The following is a 22,500-nucleotide window of genomic DNA, read 5'->3' on the forward strand; positions in this document are numbered from 1 at the left end:
CTGGAAAAACAAGTGGGGGAACTTAGAGTGAGAGAGAGAGTGTGTGTTAGAGACAGAGAGAGAGGGAGAGAGGAGGGGGAGAGTGGGAGGAGGGGGATAGAGAGAGGGGAGGAGAGAGAGAGTGAGTGAAGTGGTGGTCTCCCAGGGAGAGAGACACGGTCAGTACCAAGGTCCCTGAGGGATAGGAAGGTAGATATACCTCAGTGTCTGCTATAAAAACTACCAGCGCATGGACCTGCCTAGACAAAGCAACAATAACAGCGCCGATATAGATCTCCTATAGAGCTAAAGAGTAGATCACCAGTGAAAGACAATAGTTAGGGACAGAACAGAACAGTAGCAGATCAACAGCAGACCTACACAGGGTCAGGAGGGTGTTGAAGTCTATTTAGATGCTGACGAGGACCCAGACAAGCTGAACAGAGACAGACGTGCCCATTTGAGAAAACTCTATAATGACAGTAAGTTAAACTTTCTTTAAAATTCACCTATTGTTGTCCTTATGCAAATTGTATGGAAAGTGACCTGTGTGTCATGTGTTTTAATTTCCACCATATCAACTGCAGAAAAATTCCATCGCAAAATAGTCATAAAGACATGAAGACAACTATGTGATTTTTTTATACAGCCAATGTCAAATGTCTTCCTCACCCCACCATATCGACAGGAGGCTGATATGACATTGCAATATAGTCATATAAACATATAACCAGTGTTTTTACCAGTAGATCCATGATTTCTTGTTTTAAATTTTTGAAATGTTTAATTGTGTTCTTGTTTGACATTTTTACTGCATTGTTAGTAACACACGCATTTCGCTGCACCCGCTATAACATCTGCGGAACTGTGTACGCGACCAATAAACTTTGATTCGCTTTTGATTTGATGTAGTTATTCTGCTGTCAGATGTTGCATTGTTCTTAGTCTGTTTTTGGGGTCACATTCTATGGACAATGGCATTATGTTTATGGGTCTGTAAATACAGTACATTGACCTGCTACATCAACTGACACGATCCAACTAGGTGGAAGATCTGTCGAAAAATTGCTCCAGGGTCGTCGTCAATAATGGCTGATGCCTGGCCATGACCCCACTCTGCAATATAGACATGTGTCTTCATATGGGGGCATTCAGTTGGGGCTGTAAGTGGTTGCCACGGGCACGGGTCCAGAAAGAAGCACATTGTAGAGAGGCTTTTCAGCTTCCAGTGTTTATATCTTTACTGGTTTTACTTGTCTTTAAATCTGTTAATAGCGTTAGTCTTCCGACAGCTCATAATACTGTCATAGAGGCCAGTATTTCAATTACAGCCAGCTCTTATCGACAGGGGGATTCGTTGACATATAAGGGATTAATTCATAATCACCTCAGGTTACAAGGACACAGTGAATGTCAGGTGGGTGAGACTGGGGCAAATGTCTTCCACCTGCTGCAGCAACAAGTTACGCAATTGGTGTTAATTGGGAGAAGTCATTGGACATTGTGATCAGTGCTAGCCAGGGGTCAATTTCATTTAAATTAAGAGTGAATTCAATCAATCAATTGAAAAGTCCTTATAGAAGATAATTTGGTCAACGTTCAATTCATTCTCTGAATTGATGTGGAAATTATCCCATTCCTGATTGTGATCCAAAGGAGTTAATATTTTCAGTGCTTTCAGATTAAATTGAGTTGAGGGAAATAATGACCTTTGACCCAATGTAGCCTATGTTAGAAATCTGTCTTTTATATTTTCTCCAGTGTGCCCAGCAGCAGCAGCCGATTCAGACTGGTTGGACCCTGCTGGCGTATTCTTGGCTTCATATCAAATGTTTGGCGTTGTTTAGTGACAAGACACAGACAGTTCAGATAGTCCACTAAAATAAAACTCCACTTACTCAAAGCCAACTCACGGATAGATTAACTGAGCATTTGATCAGATGGAAGATTTTGCAGCTGCTGTATAAACGGGGGAACACAAAGTTAAAACATGTAACTGCTGTTTTTTACACTTGTTCCTAAGACATTTATTTTTTTACTCTGTAATGTACAGGTGCAAACTTCTAACCTTTGCGAATGCTTAGTAAATCAAGACTTTTGTCAGTTACTTCCCAAAGTATGTTACTCCCAACTCAAGCTAATAAAGCTGTTAGAGCTTTGGGCCAGTAAACGAACGGTTTCTAGTTTGAATCCCCGATCTGACTAGGTGGAAAATCTGTCGATCTGCCCTTGAGCAAGGCACTTAACCCTAATTGTTCCAGGGTCGCTGTCAATAATGGTTGATGCCTGGCAGTGACCCCACTCTCTGAGGGTGTCTCAGGGGGAGTGAGATATGCAAAAAACACATTTCCATTTCACACCATACACTTGTAAGCACCCCCTATTTGATTTGACATGTTGATGCTCTATTATGCAACAAATATATGTGGTATATAAGGTCGAACTTATAAATATACCATGGTGCTATTATAGCTTAATCCATTGTGTTACGCAAACAGTCTTTACATCCCTCACTCATTTGCTGGGGTGTTACTATAGGCGGGGGGGTCCTATTTTAATGAGGTCAGCAGATGTATATAGGGGCTCATACTGATGATATAATAGACACAGGGAACCGAGGGGACAGTGGGAATGTACATACAGCATATTCTGGTTGCTCCAATGTGACACTCATCCGATCTCCCATCTCATCATTTTCTCACATTTTATGGTAATCCCTGAGGTCGCTGGACATCCTGTAGCAGTACATCTTATGGTGACATTGAGCCCTATCCACCCAAGCATACATACAAGTTGATCAATCAGTCAATCATTCAATTGACCAATCAAAATGTATTTATATTGCATTTGTCATAAAGTGCTTAGTATTTATTCCCACTGCTCGTTGACCATTTTCAGTGTTGGTTGGTTATGCACCGTGCAGCACTGTAGCCTACAAGCCTAGTCAATTCCTGCTAGTGTAACAAGACATGGGCAATGAAACATCAACTCCTTATAAAAATATTCTCCCTGTTTGACCATGTTTCCTTGTTCTCTCTGTCAGGCTGCAGCTCAGGAACTGGACGAGCTATGTTTCCTCTCAGCCCAGTCCATGTCCACCCTGGAGACCTCTGACCACTTCCAGATGGTCAAGCTGCTGGGAGAGGGATCCTACGGCAAGGTCATGCTGGCCGTCCACAAGAAGAGAGGTAAGTAAAGCACCAGAGGTCACTGTAGTGGTCCCTAACCCTGGTCATGGAGAGTTATGAGGTGGGCAGGCGTTATAAATTATGCCATCCTGTATTATACTTATGCTAAAACATTTATTATATTCTACTGAGCCATTTACTTTATGGTCATATTCTTATCTTTTATTATTTCTCATTGTTGTTGCATTGTCGAGAATGAACCTGCCAGTAAGCATTTTGTTGAACGTGTATATCATGTGTATCTTGTACATCCGACTAATAAAACTTGAAACTTGTTCTAGTGAAATATGGGTCTGAAGGGGCTAGGGTTACAGTTCAGAGGATAAAACTACACGTGAACAGTGGGTGGTTTATTTGTCCAACGTGAGGGTAGAGGTGTCTTTATATAGTGTCAACTTAACCTTTAGCATGAGTGTTGCTGTTATGAAGTGCTTTACTACATTCTTAGGGATACGGCTGCTGTAGGGTGTCCTCAGGGGAGAACGACTGCCCCTTCTCATTGAAGCCAAGCAGGGTTGGATAGGTTACTTTCTAAATGTAATACGTAACAGTTACTAATTACCTGTCCAAAATTGTAATCAGTAACTTTTGGATTACCCAAACTCAGTTATCTGATTACTTTCCCCTTTAGAGGCGTTAAAAGAAGACAAAAACTATCCTTCAAACATATTTGGAGTGTCATCATAGAGGTCTCTGACTTGTGGTCAGACTCGCTCAGGTGGAACAAACTTAAACTTAAGCCTTTTTTCAATGCTGAATTGAATGTCATTGACAAAACAGAAAGCTGTCATTAAGTATTTTTTCGCAAGCATCCTTTCTGAATTTAAAAGTAATCCAAGAAGTAATCATGTAGTTTTTCAAAAGTATCTATAATCTGATTAGAATATTTATTAGTTACAGTTTTTTGTAATCAGATTACATGTAATCAGTTACTCTCCAACCCTGAAACCACAGAAGTTCAAGGCCGACCGCAGTACTGCAGGCATTGTTAGCAAAAAATGGGATCCCCCATTATAGTGAATGGAAAAATTTAAATCTTTGTGGTGAATCTTTGTGTAAATAAAACAACTTTCGAAGACAATCGTGGTACCAAATATTGCTTCTAATATGTCCTTGAACAGATTATTTTTTAATCGCACACAGAAGACGCTATAGGGTTATATAATTTAGTTACTAACGGCAGCCTGCAGTACCCCGGTTGGCCTTCAACTTGAGTTACTACATGAGAGGAGGCAGCACTGAGCTAGCCTGCAACGTCACTTCCTGAAGTAGCTCAAACTGCGCATGAGATGCCATCTTATCCGACTTCATTTGGCTTCAATGCGCTATTGAGTCTTCACATAGGAATGAATGCTGTCACGTGATCGATGGCTTTGTCCATTCATAAACAGACATTGGCTGTCCTCTATCTAAACCCCAGGGAATAGGGAGGTAATTTAGATATCCCCGGTGCTATATGGAATCTGCCAGGATGTTTTCATGTGTGTTTCACAGTGTTGACAACATTATTTACTCTATAATTTATCTATTTATGTTTTGGTGCAGTATTTGGTTAGATTTGAATGTATTTATCTTCCTTTCCATCAGGCACTCCCATGGCTCTGAAGTTCTTCCCCCGTCAGTCCACATCCCTCTTCGCTTTCCTGCGTGAATACAACCTCTCCCTCTCTTATTGCACTCATCCCTCTCTCACCCGGGCCCTGGGCATCTTCTTCTCCACCCCCTGCTACTACGTCTTCGCCCAGCAGGCTGGTCTCTATGGAGACCTCTACAGTGTCATCGTGTCAGAGGTCAGTTAGAATCATAAATCTGTTAACAGACTCTGAGTCAGTCATACATGAGAGGGTTTTCATTTAAATGTCAAAGCACTAAAAATAAGTGCACAACACAGACCCAGTATTGCAATTCCTCCAAGGTCTGCCACCACCTCTACTGCCCCATATTGCCCTGGTCCCAGTTGCCCTCTTCCCTCTGTCAGTGAGTACATGATAAAGACTTCAATGGAATCCCTCCTGTGGCTTCCACCTCGTCCCCTCTAGTGTCTCTTTGATTGTGTCGGTCGCTGCCAGTAACCTACAGTTTATACTCTATTTCTCTAAGTGGATAATAAGCTTGCATCATCTTCAAGACCCTGGTGCTTGCCTACGGAGCAGCAAGGGGAACTGCCTCTCCTTACCTTCAGGCTATGTTCAAACCCTACATCCCAACCCGACCACTACGTTTTCTGCCACCTCTGGTCTCTTGGCCTCCCACCCCTACAGGAGGGCAGCTCCCACTCAGCCCAGGCCAAGCTCTTCTCTGTCCTGGAAGCCCAATGGTGGAACAAGCTTCCCCCTAAAGTCAGGACAGTGGAGTGCCTGCCTATCTTTTGAAAACATCTGAAACCCTACCTCTTTGAAGAGTATCTTAAATAACTCTCACAGTGCTCTTTTTGTGTGACCTATCTAGTAAACTAAACCTAGCAGCGGCCTATGTTAAACCATGACCCAAAAGGAATCCAGGCCATACCATTTATGAAACAATGATATACAGTATAATGTCGTTTCTCTTTTTCCCTCTATCTCTCTCTCTCTGTCTCCAGGTGGGTGTAGATGAAGAGTGTGTCCAGAGGGTGATGTCTCAGCTGAGTGGTGCTGTCTCACACCTCCACTCCCTGGGCTTCGTCCACCGTGACATCAAACCAGAGAACATCTTCCTGTGTGACCGCACCTGTCGCTGGGTCAAACTGGGTGACTTCGGCCTGGCCCGCCCCACCGGCTGCACTGTCCGAGCTGTCTGGTACGACTCGCCCTTCTGCACGCCCGAGGTGGAGCAGGCCAAGGAGTCAGAGAAAGTGAGGGAGCAGAGAGAGGAGGATGGAGAGGAAGAGGAGAACATTTGGATCACAGTGGAGACCACTATAGACAGCTGGGCCCTGGGGGTGCTGGTCTACTGCCTGCTGACGGGATGCTTTCCCTGGGAAGAGACCACCCACGACGACCCCGCCTACCGGAGGTACAAGGAGTGGTACGACCGCGAGACGGAGAGGGAGGAAAGGAGCGAGGGACTGAGAGGGGAGGAGGAAGTAATTTGGTGCGAAGGTGAAAGGGAAAAGGACAATACCCTGAGCCTGGAGGAGAATCAGAAGTCGAACCCTGTGCCCCCACATTTTCAATGCTTCAGCCCACTGCTGATGTCTCTTTTCAGGGAGCTGCTTAACCCGCAGGCCAGGCTTCGAGGAGGCCCTGATGAGATCCTCAGCTACCTGGGGGGGCCCTGGTTGATGGAGACAGAGAGAGAGGAGAAGAGGAAAGCAAAGGAGGTAGAGAAGAAGGCCAGGAAAATAAGAGAGGCAGGAGCAGTGGAGGAAGTGCGGGAGAGGGAAGGAAGAGGGGAGAGATAAAGTGTTTCATACTAGACAGGTTCGAGAATTTTTAAGATGTACTGTACATTTTCAAAGAGAATATTTGCTTCATAGAGTTTGATATTATGAATATATTGCTGAACATTTCTTACTCTGTATTGATAGAATTGAGACTACTGTATTTTGATATTGCTGTATGTTTTTCCTTGTAATAGTAATTCTAAGGTGTAATGCAACTTAATATTATGTGTGTGTGAGCGTGCATGTGCCGTGCCTGCCTGTGTATGTGCGTGCTTGAGCATGATCGTGAGCGTGCATGTGCGTCCATGTGTGCTTAGGGGTAGCTAGCCTCTTAAGAGAATAAATGAACTAGTGCTCCTTCAACACACAGGCTGTATTATAATGATCACTCTATGACACTTTATGTTGTAAAAACATCTGAATAAACCAGTTTGTATTTATATACATGTCTTACTTCTCTATGTATGTCTAATACACTTTTTATTGTATTCTTTTTAAATAATACATTTTCCAATATGCAAACCTAGGGATTTTGTCCAATAGAAAAGGAATGTCAGCAAAACATCTAGATTAGTCACAAGAGTCCCCGGCTCCACGAGGGGACTAAATCATGACGTTAGTGATCTTAAACTCGGAAAGTCGGAGCTCTAGAAAGAGTCTCGAGTTCCCGAGTTGGAATTCCAAGTTGGATGACGGTTCAAAACGATTTTTCCCAGTTGGAGCTTGATTGTTTCCAAGTTCCGACTTCCCAGTTGTTTTGAACGCAGCAATAATCCCCACTGATACTTATCAAGGAAGTGTAGTGGAGGTATACATCGTATCAATAAATAGGGCTGATGAAACAGATGGGAATGTTTAGCTTGAAATGTTGATAAACTATTATTTCTTCACATTTTAGGCGCAGTAATGTACACATAGCAGAAGGCCTAGCCGTGAAGGTTCCAAAATGCAATTTGCGGGAAACACCGTTCTAAAATGTGCACTGCACATGCAAGCGGTTTCATGGACAGAGATGGAAATATCCGTTAGAAAGAGGGGGGGATTTAAACATGCAACAACTATCATGGGTTGCTAATATGATTAGGATAATGCCGTTGGCCTCAAGGCAATGAAAGAAAGTTGAAAGAAAACCAATAAAACAGAATACACATGAGTAAATCTTTATGAAAATAATTGCCTCCACGTTTCTATGGTGGGATTTTGGCTCTAGGCTATTTTGAAGCAAGGTAAGACATGCCTCATAATATGAAGTAAAACGTCCAGGTTTCAAACAATGAAGGAACAGGAAAAATATAGCGATGCTAATGATGGTAGATGGAAAGGCTTTCCCAAAAACCGTCTCTATTAAACGTTAACTAGCTACAAAGTGTAGTTAATTTATTTTGCAAATTCCATCGCATGTGCTACAGAAACACCACAAACAATAGTGCTAGGTGCCTGCACACTTGAATTAAAGGGTAATTTTTTCCAGACCTCAAAAGTGGTCCCCTGATGTGGTTTAAGCATTGTTATGGCCTTAGAACATACAATTTTGTTGTTTTTCTGTAAAAAAAAAAAGTGTGACTTTGAGAACGAAAACTTGAACAAATTTGGGAAAATCTGAAACCTATGAATTTCTGACTCAGTTGATCTGTTTCAATAGTAGGCCTACTATCAGCCTACTGCACAGTACAGCTTGGGTTGGTCTGACTGTGAAAGACCAATATGGGATGTATCATGTTAGGTCATTCAGAGTGTATGTCACTGTTTCTCATATAATTTTTCACACAGGACGCTTTACCTTCGCCTGGCAGGCCGTTTGGATTTGACCCACTTCTCCAGGCACCACTACACCACTGCTCCGATTGGGAAAAATCGATTTGAATGGTCATCCAACTTGGAATTCCACCTCGGGAACTACAGTGCATTCGGAAAGTATTCAGACCCCTTGGCTTTTTCCACATTTTCTTATGTTACAGCCTTATTCTAAAATGGATTAAATTGTTTTCCCCCCTCATCAATCTACACACAATACGCCATAATGACAAAGCAAAAACAGTTTTTGAGAAATTTTTGTAAATGTATTAAAAATAAAAAACAGAAATATCACATTTACATAAGTATTCAGACCCTTTACTCAGTACTTTGTTGAAGCACAATTGGCAGCGATTACAGCCTCAAGTCTTCTTGGGTATGACGCTACAAGCTTGGCAGACCTGTATTTGGGGAGTTTCTCCCATTCTTCTCTGCAGATCCTCTCAAGCTCTGTCAGGTTGGATGGGGAGCGTCGCTGCACAGCTATTTTCAGGTCTCTCCAGAGATGTTAGATCGGGTTAAAGTCTGGGCTCTGGCTGGGCCACTCAAGGACATTCAGGGACTTGTCCCGAAGCCACTCCTGCGTTGTCTTGGCTGTGTGCTTAGGGTCGTTGTCCTTTTGGAAGGTGAACCTTCACCCCAGTCTGAGGTCCTGAGCGCTCTCGAGAAGGTTTTCATCAAGGATCTCTTTACTTTGTTCTGTTGATCTTTCCCTTGATGCTGACTAGTCTCCCAGTCCCTGCCGCTGAAAAACATCCCCACAGCATGATGCTGGCACTACCATGCTTCACCGTAGGGATGGTGCCAGGTTTCCTCCAGACGTGACAAATGCCATTCAGGCCAAAGAGTTCAATCTTGGTTTCATCAGACCAGAGAATCTTGTTTCTCATGGTGTGAGAGTCCTTTAGGTGCCTTTTGGCAAACTCCAAGTGGGCTGTCATGTGCCTTTTACTGAGGAGTGGCTTCCGTCTACCGTAAAGGCCTGATTGGTGGAGTGCTGCAGAGATGGTTGTCCTTCTGGAAGGTTCTCCCATCTCCACAGAGGAACTGTGGAGCTCTGTCAGAGTGACGATCGGGTTCTTGGTCACCTCACCTCCCTGACCAAGGCCCTTCTCCACCGATTGCTCAGTTTGGCCGGGCGTCCAGCTCTAGGAAGAGTCTTGGTGGTTCCAAACTTCTTCCATTTAAGAATGATGGAGGCCACTGTGTTCTTGGGGACCTTCAATGCTGCAGAAATTTTTTGGTACCCTTCCCCACATCTGTGCCATGACACAATCCTGTCTCGGAGCGCTACGGACAATTTCTTCGACCTCATGGCACAGCGCCGGAAGAAGATGGCTGCCGTTTTACAGCCCTCTAACCAATTGTACTATTATGTGTGTTTTTCCGCGTTATTTGTAATTTATTTTGTACATAATGTTTCTGCCATCGTCTCTTATAACCAAAGAGAGCTTCTGGATATCAGGACAGCGATTACTCACCTCGCGTTGGACGAAGACTTTTTCTTCAACGAGGCGTTCGCGAAGGATATTCTACAGACACCCAACAAGGCCCAGATCCCCGTCATTCGCGTGAGGAAGAGACGGAGATATCGTGGACGCAGATCCGGGTGCCTTGTAAGGATCCGACGGCGAACGAGTAAACTGCCTCTCCCATCAATCCTATTAGCCAACGTTCAAGCTTTTGAGAATAAAATGGACGATTTAAGATTACGGTTATCCTACCAACGGGACATTAAAAACTGTAATATCTTATGTTTCACGGAGTCGTGGCTGAACGACAACAATGACAACATTCAGCTAGCAGGCTATAAGCTACATCGACAGGACAGAACGGCAGACTCCGGTAAGACGAGGGGTGGCGGTCTCTGTATATTTGTAAACAACAGCTGGTGCACAAAATCAAATACTAAGGAAGTCTCGAGGTTTTGCTCGCCTGAGGTAGAGTATCTTATGATAAGCTGTAGACCACACTATTTACCAAGAGAGTTTTCATCTATATTTTTCATAGCTGTCTATTTACCACCACAAACCAATGCTGGCATTAAGATTGCACTGAATGAGTTGTACAAGGCCATTAATCAACAGGAAAACGCTCATCCAGATGCAGCGCTCCTAGTAGCCGGGGACTTTAATGCAGGGAAACTTAAATCCGTTCTACCTCATTTCTACCAGCATGTTAAATGTGCAACCAGAGGGGAAAAAACTCTAGACCACCTTTACTCCACACACAGAGACGCATACAAAGCTCTCCCTCGCCCTCCATTTGGCAAATCTGACCATAACTCTATCCTCCTGATTCCTGCTTATTAGCAAAAACTGAAGCAGGAAGCACCAGTGATTCGGCTAATAAAAAAGTGGTCAGATGACGCAGATGCTAAGCTACAGGACTGTTTTGCTAGCACAGACTGGAACATGTTCCGGGATTCTTCAGACAGCATTGAGGAGTACACCACATCAGTCACTGGCTTCATCAATAAGTGCATCGATGATGTCGTCCCCACAGTGACCGTACGTACATACCCCAACCAGAAGCCATGGATTACAGGAAACATCCGCACTGAGCTAAAGGGTAGAGCTGCCGCTTTCAAGGAACGGGACTCTAACCCGGACGCTTATAAGAAATCCCGCTATGACCTCCGACGAACCATCAAACAGGCAAAGAGTCAATACAGGTCTAAGATTGAATCATACTACACTGGCTCTGACACTCGTCGGATGTGGCAGGGCTTGAAAACTATTACAGACTACAAAGGGAAGCACAGCCGCGAGCTGCCCAGTGACACAAGCCTACCAGACGAGCTAAACCACTTCTATGCTCGCTTCGAGGCAAGCAACACTGAAGCATGCATGAGAGCACCAGCTGTTCCGGACGACTATGTGATCACGCTCTCCGTAGCCGATGTGAGTAAGACTTTTAAGCAGGTCAACATTCACAAGGCCGCAGGGCCAGACGGATTACCAGGACGTGTACTCCGAGCATGTGCTGACCAACTGGCAAGTGTCTTCACTGACATTTTCAACATGTCCCTGACTGAGTCTGTAATACCAACATGTTTCAAGCAGACCACCATAGTCCCCGTGCCCAAGAACTCTAAGATAACCTGCCTAAATGACTACCGACCCGTAGCACTGACGTCTGTAGCCATGAAGTGCTTTGAAAGACTGGTCATGGCTCACATCAACAGCATAATCCCAGAAACCCTAGACCCACTCCAATTTGCATACCGCCCCAACAGATCCACAGATGATGCAATCTCTATCGCACTCCACACTGCCCTTTCCCACCTGGACAAGAGGAACACCTACGTGAGAATGCTATTCATTGACTACAGCTCAGCATTCAACACCATAGTGCCCTCTAAGCTCATCACTAAGCTAAGGATCCTGGGACTAAACACCTCCCTCTGCAACTGGATCCTGGACTTCCTGACGGGCCGCCCCCAGGTGGTAAGGGTAGGTAACAACACATCTGCCACACTGATCGTCAACACGGGGGCCCCTCAGGGGTGCGTGCTCAGTCCCCTCCTGTACTCTCTGTTCACCCATGACTGCATGGCCAGGCATGACTCCAACACCATCATTAAGTTTGCCGACGACACAACAGTGGTAGGCCTGATCACCGACAACGATGAGACAGCCTATAGGGAGGAGGTCAGAGATCTGGCCATGTGGTGCCAGGACAACAACCTCTCCCTCAACGTGACCAAGACAAAGGAGATGATTGTGGACTACAGGAAAAAAAAGAGGACTGAGCACGCCCCCATTCTCATCGACGGGGCTGTAGTGGAACAGGTTGAGAGCTTCAAGTTCCTTGGTGTCCACATCACCAACGAACTATCATGGTCCAAACACACCAAGACAGTCGTGAAGAGGGCACGACAAAGCCTATTCCCCCTCAGGAGACTAAAAAGATTTGGCATGGGTCCTCAGATCCTCAAAAAATTCTACAGCTGTACCATCGAGAGCATCCTGACTGGTTGCATCACCGCCTGGTATGGCAACTGCTTGGCCTCTGACCGCAAGGCACTACAGAGGGTAGTGCGTACGGCCCAGTACATCACTGGGGCAAAGCTCCCTGCCATCCAGGACCTCTATACCAGGCGGTGTCAGAGGAAGGCCCTCAAAATTGTCAAAGACTCCAGCCACCCTAGTCATAGACTGTTCTCTCTGCTACCGCACGGCAAGTGGTACCGGAGTGCCAAGTCTAGGTCCAAAAGACTTCTCAACAGCTTCTACCCCCAAGCCATAAGACTCCTGAACAGCTAATCATGGCTACCCGGACTATTTGCACTGACCCACCACCCCATCCTTTTTACGCTGCTGCTACTCTGTTAAGTATTTATGCATAGTCACTTTAACTCTACCCACATGTACATATTACCTCAACTACCTCAACTAGCCGGTGCCCCCGCACATTGACTATGCAACGGTACCCCCCTGTATATATAGCCTCCCTACTGTCACTTTATTTTACTGTATATATAGCCTCCCTACTGTCACTTTATTTTACTTCTGCTCTTTTTTTCTCAACACTTTTTTTGTTGTTGTTTTATTCTTACTTTTTTGTTTAAAATAAATGCACTGTTGGTTAAGGGCTGTAAGTAAGCATTTCACTGTAATGTCTGCACCTGTTGTATTCGGCGCATGTGACCAATAAAATTTGATTTGATTTGATTTGTGGGACCTTATGTAGACAGGTGTGTGCCTTTCCAAATCATGTCCAATCAATTTAATTTACCACAATCAAGTTGTAGAAATATCTCAAGGATGATCAATGGAAACAGGATGGACATGAGCTCAATTTCGAGTCTCATAGCAAAGGGTCTGAATAGTTAGGTAAATAAGGTATTTCCCCAAAAAATTATTTGATACATTTGCAAAATTTTCTAAAAGCCTATTTCACTATGTCATTATTGGGTATTGTGTGTAGATTGATGAGGATTTTCTTTATTTAATCCATTTTAGAATAAGGCTGTAACGTAACAAAATGTAGAAAAAGTCAAGGGGTCTGAATACTTTCCGAATGCACTGTATACCTGGCCAGCGTGCCAAGAATAGGTGTGGCCAAATGTATTTAAGTGCCTATTTGGGGATGTTGTAGTTAGTTCACTTTTGGGTAACTCAAGGGGAGGCTGTATCTGAGCCTGGTAGACCCCACCTGTGCTTTATTGGTTAAGACAGGTTTTACCTGATGAGAGGCTTTTTCTTTTGGATGCTGACATTTTGAAGTCAGAACTTTGTATATACACTGAGTGTACAAAACATTAGGAACACCTTCCTAGGATTGAGTTGCCCTCACTTATGCCCTCAGAACAGCCTCAATTCGTTGGGGCATGGACTCCACAAGGTGTCAAAAGCGTTCCACAGGGATGCTGGCCCGTGTTGATGCCAATGCTTCCCACAGTTGTGTTAAGTTGGTTGGATGTCCTTTGGGTGGTGGACCATTCTTGATACACACGGGAAACTGTTGAGCTTGAAAAACCCAGCAGTGTTGCAGTTCTTGACACACTCAAACCGGTGCGCCTGGCATCTACTACCATACCTTGTTCAAAGGCACTTAAATCTTTTGTCTTGCCCATTCACCCTCTGAATGGCACACATACACAATCCATGTCTCAATTGTCTCAAGGCTTAAAAGTCCTTCTTTAACCCGTCTCCTCCCCTTCATCTACATGATTAAAGTGTATTTAACAAGTGACATCAATAAAGGATCATAGCTTTCACCTGGATGCACCTGGTCGCTCTATGTCATGGAAAGAGAAGGTGTTCCTAATGTTGTTGTTTTTTACAGATAAACTAATATTGTTAATGTTAACAGTGAAAAGAACTGGGACAGGAATCGATCCCTGTGGGACACCCTTTGTTATGTCCAGAAAACCTGATTTAACACCATCAGTAAATACACACTGTTCTGTCCTTTAAATACATTTCCAACCAGGTACACGCAGCCTGGTCCAGGCCAATTGATGAAAGCCTCTGAATAAGTAATGAGTGATCCACTGTGTCGAAGGCTTTAGACAGGTCAATAAAAAGGGCCACATAGTGTTTCTTCTTATCCAAACAATCAAGAACATCAGTTCAATCATTTGAAAATAAATTAGATGACCTAAGATTACGGTTATCCTACCAACGGGACATTAAAAACTGTAATACCTTATGTTTCACCGAGTCATGGCTGAACGACGACATGGACAACATACAGCTGACGGGATATACTCTACATCGGCAGGATAGAACGGCGGACTCCGGTAAGACAAGGGGTGGTGGTCTGTGTATATTTGTAAACAACAGCTTGTGCACAAAATCAAATACTAAGGAAGTCTCAAGGTTTTGCTCGCCTGAGGTAGAGTATATTATGATAAGCTGTAGACCACACTATCTACCACTATTTTTTTATTTTTTTTTATTTCACCTTTATTTAACCAGGTAAACCAGTTGAGAACAAGTTCTCATTTACAACTGCGACCTGGCCAAGATAAAGCAAAGCAGTGCGATAAAAACAACAACACAGAGTTACATATGGGGTAAAACAAAACAAAGTCAAAAATACAACAGAAATACAACAGAAATACATATATATATACAGTGTGTGCAAATGTAGCAAGTTATGGAGGTAAGGCAATAAATAGGCTATAGTGCAAAATAATTACAATTAGTATTAACACTGGAATGATAGATTTGCAAGAGATGATGTGCAAATAGAGATACTGGGGTACAAATGAGCAAAATAAATAACAATATAGGGATGAGGTAGTTGGGCGGGCTAATTTCAGATGGGCTGTGTACAGGTGCAGTGATCGGTAAGGTGCTCTGACAACTGATGCTTAAAGTTAGTGAGGGAGATAAGTGTCTCCAGCTTCAGAGATTTTTGCAATTTGTTCCAGTCATTGGCAGCAGAGAACTGGAAGGAATTCCGGCCAAAGGAGGTGTTGGCTTTGGGGATGACCAGTGAGATATACCTGCTGGAGCGCAGACTACGGGTGGGTGTTGCTATGGTGACCAATGAGCTAAGATAAGGCGGGGATTTGCCTAGCAGTGATTTATAGATGGCCTGGAGCCAGTGGGTTTGGCGACGAATATGTAGGGAGGACCAGCCAACAAGAGCGTACAGGTCACAGTGGTGGGTATTATATGGGGCTTTGGAGACAAAACGGATGGCACTGTGATAGACTACATCCAATTTGCTGAGTAGAGTGTTGGAGGCTATTTTGTAAATGACATCGCCGAAGTCAAGGATCGGTAGGATAGTCAGTTTTACGAGGGCATGTTTGGCAGCATGAGTGAAGGAGGCTTTGTTGCGAAATAGGAAACCGATTCTAGATTTAACTTTGGATTGGAGATTCTTAATGTGAGTCTGGAAGGAGAGTTTACAGTCTAACCAGACACCTAGATATTTGTAGTTGTCCACATACTCTAGGTCAGACCCGTCGAGAGTAGTGATTCTAGTCGGGTGGGCGGGTGCAAGCAGCGTTCGGTTGAAGAGCATGCATTTAGTTTTACTAGTGTTTAAGAGCAGTTGGAGGCTACTGAAGGAGTGTTGTATGGCATTGAAGCTCGTTTGGAGGTTTGTTAACACAGTGTCCAATGAAGGGCCAGATGTATACAAAATGGTGTCGTCTGCGTAGAGGTGGATCTGAGAGTCACCAGCAGCAAGAGCGACGTCATTGATATACACAGAGAAAAGAGTCGGCCCAAGAATTGAACCCTGTGGCACCCCCATAGAGACTGCCATAGGTCCAGACAACAGGCCCTCCGATTTGACACATTGAACTCTATCTGAGAAGTAGTTGGTGAACCAGGCGAGGCAGTCATTTGAGAAACCAAGGCTATTTAGTCTGCCAATAAGAATGCGGTGGTTGACAGAGTCGAAAGCCTTGGCCAGGTCAATGAAAACGGCTGCACAGTACTGTCTATTATCGATCACGGTTATAATATCGTTAAGGACCTTGAGCGTGGCTGAAGTGCACCCATGACCAGCTCGGAAACCGGATTGCATAGCGGAGAAGGTACGGTGGGATTCGAAATGGTCGGTGATCTGTTTGTTGACTTTGCTTTCAAAAACTTTTGAAAGGCAGGGCAGGATGGATATGGGTCTGTAACAGTTTGGATCTAGAGTGTCACCCCCTTTGAAGAGGGGGATGACCGCGGCAGCTTTCCAATCTCTGGGGATCTCAGACGTTACGAAAGAGAGGTTGAACAGGCTAGTAATAGGGGTTGCGACAATTTCGGCGGCTAGTTTTAGAAAGAAAGGGTCCAGATTGTCTAGCCCAGATGATTTGTAGGGGTCCAGATTTTGCAGCTCTTTCAGAACATCAGCTGTCTGGATTTGTGTGAAGGAGAAGCGGGGGGGCATGGGCAAGTTGCAGCGGAGGGTGCAGAGCTGGTGGCCAGGGTAGTGGTAGCCAGGTGGAAAGCATGGCCAGCCGTAGCAAAATGCTTGTTGAAATTCTCGATTATTGTAGATTTATCGGTGGTGATAGTGTTTCCTAGCCTCAGTGCAGTGGGCAGCTGGGAGGAAGTGCTCTTATTTTCCATGGACTTTACAGTGTCCCAAAACTTTTTGGAGTTAGTGCTACAGGATGCAAATTTCTGTTTGAAAAAGTTAGCCTTTGCTTTCCTAACTGCTTGTGTATATTGGTTCCTAACTTCCCTGAAAAGTTGCATATCGCGGGGGCTATTTGATGCTAATGCAGTACGCCACAGGATGTTTTTGTGCTGGTCAAGGGCAGTCAAGTCTGAGGAGAACCAGGGGCTATATCTGTTCTTAGTTCTGTATTTTTTGAATGGGGCATGTTTATTTAAGATTGAGAGGAAATTACTTTTAAAGAACAACCAGGCATCCTCTACTGACGGAATGAGATCTATATCCATCCAGGATACCTGGGCCAGGTCAATTAGGAAGGCCTGCTCGCTGAAGTGTTTTTGGGAGCGTTTGACAGTGATGAGGGGTGGTCGTTTGACCGCGGACCCGTTATGGACGCAGGCAATAAGGCAGTGATCGCTGAGATCCTGGTTGAAGACAGCGGAGGTGTATTTAGAGGGTAAGTTAGTCAGGATGATATCTATGAGGGTACCCATGTTTACGGATTTAGGGTTGTACCTGGTAGGTTCGTTGATAATTTGTGTGAGATTGAGGGCATCTAGTTTAGATTGTAGGATGGCCGGGGTGTTAAGCATATCCCAATTTAGGTCACCAAGCAGTACGAACTCTGAGGATAGATGGGGGGCAATCAATTCACATATGGTGTCCAGGGCACAGCTGGGGGCTGAGGGGGGTCTGTAGCAAGCGGCAACAGTGAGAGATTTATTTCTGGAAAGGTGGATTTTTAGAAGTAGAAGCTCAAACTGTTTGGGCACAGACCTGGATAGTATGATAGAGCTCGGCAGGCTATCTCTACAGTAGATTGCAACTCCACCCCCTTTGGCAGTTCTATCTAGACGGAAAATGTTATAGTTGGGGATGGAAATTTCAGAATTTTTGGTGGCCTTCCTAAGCCAGGATTCAGACACTGCTAGAACATCAGGGTTGGCGGAGTGTGCTAACGCAGTGAATAACTCAAACTTAGGAAGGAGGCTTCTGATATTTATGTGCAGAAAACCAAGACTTTTACCGTTACAGAAGTCAACAAATGATAGCTCCTGGGGAGTAGGAGTGATACTGGGGGCTGCAGGGCCTGGGTTAGCCTCTACATCACCAGAGGAACAGAGGAGGACTAGAATAAGGATACGACTAAAGGCTTTAAGAACTGGTCTTCTAGTGCGTTGGGTACATAGAATAAAGGGGGCAGTTCTCCGGGCGTTGTAGGAAAGATTCAGGGCATTATGTACAGAAAAGGATATGGAAGGATATGAGTACAGTTCAGGTAACCCTAAGCGTTGGGTAACAATGAAAGAGATAGCGTCACTGGAGGCACCGATTGAGCCGATTGAGCCGGTCTCGGCGTGTATGGGGGGTGGAACAAAGGAACTATTTGAGGCAGTTTGAGAGGGACTAGGGGTTCTACATTGAAATTGTATAATAAGAACTAACCCAAACAGCAATAGGCAAGGCATAATTGACATGGGAGAGAGGCATAAAGCAGTCACAGGTGTTATTAGAGAGAGCTAAGACAACAACTGGAAATAGCGATAACGTTTGGGCTAAGGCTAAAACAGAATAAACAGAATAAACAGGACAGGGTACCGTGTAAAGGAACAGTCCAGCAGGCATCAGCTGTGCAGCTGAGTGATCATAAGGTCCAGTGAACAGCAATATGTGAGTCCGAGAGCAGTTCAAATTGGTGCTTCAGCACAGCTAGCAGGGAGCACAGTTGTAGTTTGCGTGTGCTAGCGGGCCGGGGCTGGCAGATGGATCTTCGTGGTCGTCGCAACGGGAAGCCTGTTGAAACCACATCAGAATATTTCGTCGGCAGACCAGTCGTGTTGGATCGGCGGGGCTCAGTGTCAACACTAGGAGGTCCCGTCCGGTTGACGGAGAGGTAGATAGCTGGGAGATGGGCCTGAGGCTAGCTCAAGGCTAACTGGTGCTTGCTATAGGGCAATGGTAATCAGCCAACAACAGGTTGCAGCTAGCTAGCTGGTTGCGATGATCCGGCGCTAGGGTCCAGTGATTCCGGCAGAAAGTCCAATAAGTTCTGGGTCGATAGCACGCTGGGTCGATAGCACGCTGTGCAGACTGGCCGACGAATTGTCCAGGCTAGAGCTAGAGCTGGCTGGTGGATAGTGTAGGCCACGGACAGTGGTGAAGACGCTAACGGTGACTAATAACAGGTAGCCACTATTTCAGCTTACGGTTCTTGATGAAAGTTATAAAGAAATAGTAGAATCCTTTCCACGTTGGGTGAGGCGGGTTGCAGGAAAGTATATTTAGTTAAAGAATGAAAAGTAAAAATTGAGAAATATATACAAAATAGACAAAAAAACAAGAAACAGGATATTTACACAGGGACAATGAATAAAAGCGACCGCACTGCTACGCCATCTTGGAATATCTATTTTTCATAGCTGTCTATTTACCACCACAAACCAATGCTGGCATTAAGATTGCACTCACTGAGCTGTATAAGGCCATAAGTAAACAGGAAAACGCTCATCCAGAGGCAGCGCTTCTAGTGGCCGGGGACTTTAATGCAGGGAAACTTAAATCCGTTCGACCTAATTTCTACCAGCATGTTAAATGTGCAACTAGAGGGAAAAAAACTCTAGACCACCTTTACTCCACACACAGAGACGCATACAAAGCTCTCCCTCGCCCTCCATTTGGCAAATCTGACCATAACTCTATCCTCCCGATTCCTGCTTATAAGCAAAAACTAAAGCAGTAAGCACCAGTGACTCGGTTAATAAAAAAGTGGTCAGATGACGCAGATGCTAAGCTACAGGACTGTTTTGCTAGCACAGACTGGAACATGTTCCGGGATTCTTCAGATAGCATTGAGGAGTACACCACATCAGTCACTGGCTTCATCAATAAGTGCATCGATGACGTCATCCCCACAGTGACTGTACGTACATACCCCAACCAGAAGCCATGGATTACAGGCAACATCCGCACTGAGCTAAAGGGTAGAGCTGCCGCTTTCAAGGAGCGGGACTCTAACCCGGACACTTATAAGAAATCCCGCTATGCCCTCCGACGAACCATCAAACAGGCAAAGAGTCAATACAGGACTAAGATTGAATCGTACTACACCAGCTCTGACGCTCGTCGGATGTGGCAGGGCTTGAAAACTATTACAGACTACAAAGGGAAGCACAGCTGCAAGCTTCCCAGTGACACAAGCCTACCAGATGAGCTAAACCACTTCTATGATCGCTTCGAGGCAAGCAACACTGAAGCATGCATGAGAGCACAAGCTGTTCCGGATGACTATGTGATCACGCTCTCCGTAGTCGATGTGAGTAAGACTTTTAAGCAGGTCAACATTCACAAGGCCGCAGGGCCAGACGGATTACCAGGACATGTACTCCGAGCATGTGCTGACCAACTGGCAAGTGTCTTCACTGACATTTTCAACATGTCCCTGACTGAGTCTGTAATACCAACATGTTTCAAGCAGACCACCATAGTCCCCGTGCCCAAGGACACTAAGATAACCTGCCTAAATGACTACCGACCCGTAGCACTGACGTCTGTAGCCATGAAGTGCTTTGAAAGGCTGGTCATGGCTCACATCAACACCATTATCCCAGAAACCCTAGACCCACTCCAATTTGCATACTGCCCCAACAGATCCACAGATGATGCAATCTCTATTGCACTCCACTGCCCTTTCCCACCTGGACAAGAGGAACACCTACTTGAGAATGCTATTCATTGACTACAGCTCAGCGTTCAACCCCATAGTGCCATCAAAGCTCATCACTAAGCTAAGGATCCTGGGACTAAACACCTTCCTCTGCAACTGGATCCTGGACTTCCTGACGGGCCGCCCCCAGGGGGTAAGGGTAGGTAACAACACATCTTCCACGCTGATCCTCAACACGGGGGCCCCTCAGGGGTGCATGCTCAGTTCCCTCCTGTACTCTCTGTTCACCCATGACTGCATGGCCAGGCACGACTTCAACACCATCATTAAGTTTGCCGACGACACAACAGTGGTAGGCCTGATCACCAACAACGATGAGACAGCCTATAGGGAGGAGGTCAGAGACCTGGCCGTGTGGTGCCAGGATAACAACCTCTCCCTCAACGTGACCAAGACAAAGGAGATGATTGTGGACTACAGGAAAAAAAAGAGGACTGTGCACGCCCCCATTCTCATCGATGGGGCTGTAGTGGAACAGGTTGAGCGCTTCAAGTTCCTTGGTGTCCACATCACCAACAAACTATCATGGTCCAAACACACCAAGACAGTCGTGAAGAGGGCACGACAAAGCCTATTCCCCCTCAGGAGACTGAAAAGATTTGGCATGGGTCCTCAGATCCTCAAAAAGTTCTACAGCTGCACCATCAAGAGCATCCTGACTGGTTGCATCACCGCCTGGTATGGCAACTGCTCAGCCTCCGACCGCAAGGCACTACAGAGGGTAGTGCGTACGGCCCAGTACATCACTGGGGCCAAGCTTCCTGCCATCCAGGACCTCTATACCAGGCGGTGTCAGAGGAAGGCCCTCAAAATTGTCAAAGACTCCAGCCACCCTAGTCATAGACTGTTCTCTCTGTTACTGCACGGCAAGCGGTACCGGAGCGCCAAGTCTAGGTCCAAAAGGCTTCTCAACAGCTTCTACCCCCAAGCCTTAAGACTCCTGAACAGCTAATCATGGCTACCCGGACTATTTGCACTGCCCCCCCACCCCCACCCCCACCCCATCTTTTTACGCTGCTGCTATTCTGTTAATTATTTATGCATAGTCACTTTAACTCTACCCACATGTACATATTACCTCAACTACCTCAACTAGCCGGTGCCCCCGCACATTGACTCTGCACTGGTACCCCCCTGTATATAGCCTCCCTACTGTTATTTTATTTTACTTCTGCTCTTTTTTTCTCAACACTTTTCTGTTGTTGTTGTTTTATTTTACTTTTTTATAAAAAAAATTATGCATTGTTGGTTAAGGGCTGTAAGTAAGCATTTCACGGTAATGTCTACACCTGTTGTATTCAGCGCATGTGGCAAATACAATTTGATTTGATTTGATTTAACCAAAGAAGTAGCAGAGATGGTGCTATGATCAGGTCTGAAACCTACCTGACTGGTGTACATTTTAGAATACATTTCGTAGTTAAAAGGGATCTAAGTTGAGTATTTACCAAGGATTTTAGAATTTTTGCTTGGCAAAAAATTTGGAACTTGGGGCAATAATTATTTAGGTAACACAGGTCACCACCTTTGTGAAGGGGGAGTATATGGGCGGCCTTCCAGACCCTGGGGATGGTACCAGAAATAATTTTACGGTTAAAAATGTATTCTGCAATCAGAGGAGCAGAAATCTGCAGCAAGAAAGGATCAAGCAAATCAGCCCCAATTGATTAAAAAAATAAAATAATTTACATCAATCTTGCTTAAGGCGTCTAGCACATCAAAAGTAGAAAGTTGTTGAAATAAAAACAAAGATTTACTAGAAGTTGCCGGAACTTCCATTGAGCCAACTAGAGGCTGAGAGAGGGGCAGGCAGTCGACTGGCTGACCAGGGTCAATTAAACCACCATTTATTTCAAATAAAAAGC

The 22,500-nt window shown here is 45.0% G+C and overlaps 1 protein-coding gene across 1 annotated transcript in view; it reads left to right on the plus strand.

The window, feature by feature from the left end:
- LOC311139346 (serine/threonine-protein kinase SBK2-like) overlaps window positions 1-6,549 on the plus strand; it is a gene marked incomplete at both ends in the record, with an annotated part of 8,236 nt that extends 1,687 nt beyond the window's left edge. Inside the window, 3 exons of the mRNA XM_084174219.1 lie at window positions 3,023-3,167; window positions 4,755-4,957; window positions 5,749-6,549. Of these exons, the coding sequence (XP_084030345.1) occupies window positions 3,023-3,167; window positions 4,755-4,957; window positions 5,749-6,549 (1,149 nt within the window). The remainder of the gene's footprint in view (window positions 1-3,022; window positions 3,168-4,754; window positions 4,958-5,748) is intronic.
- Between the last annotated feature and the right edge of the window lie 15,951 nt (window positions 6,550-22,500).

The sequence above is a fragment of the Coregonus lavaretus genome, assembly GCF_964263955.1.
Source record: "Coregonus lavaretus genome assembly, chromosome: 13".
NCBI lineage: Eukaryota > Metazoa > Chordata > Actinopteri > Salmoniformes > Salmonidae > Coregonus > Coregonus lavaretus.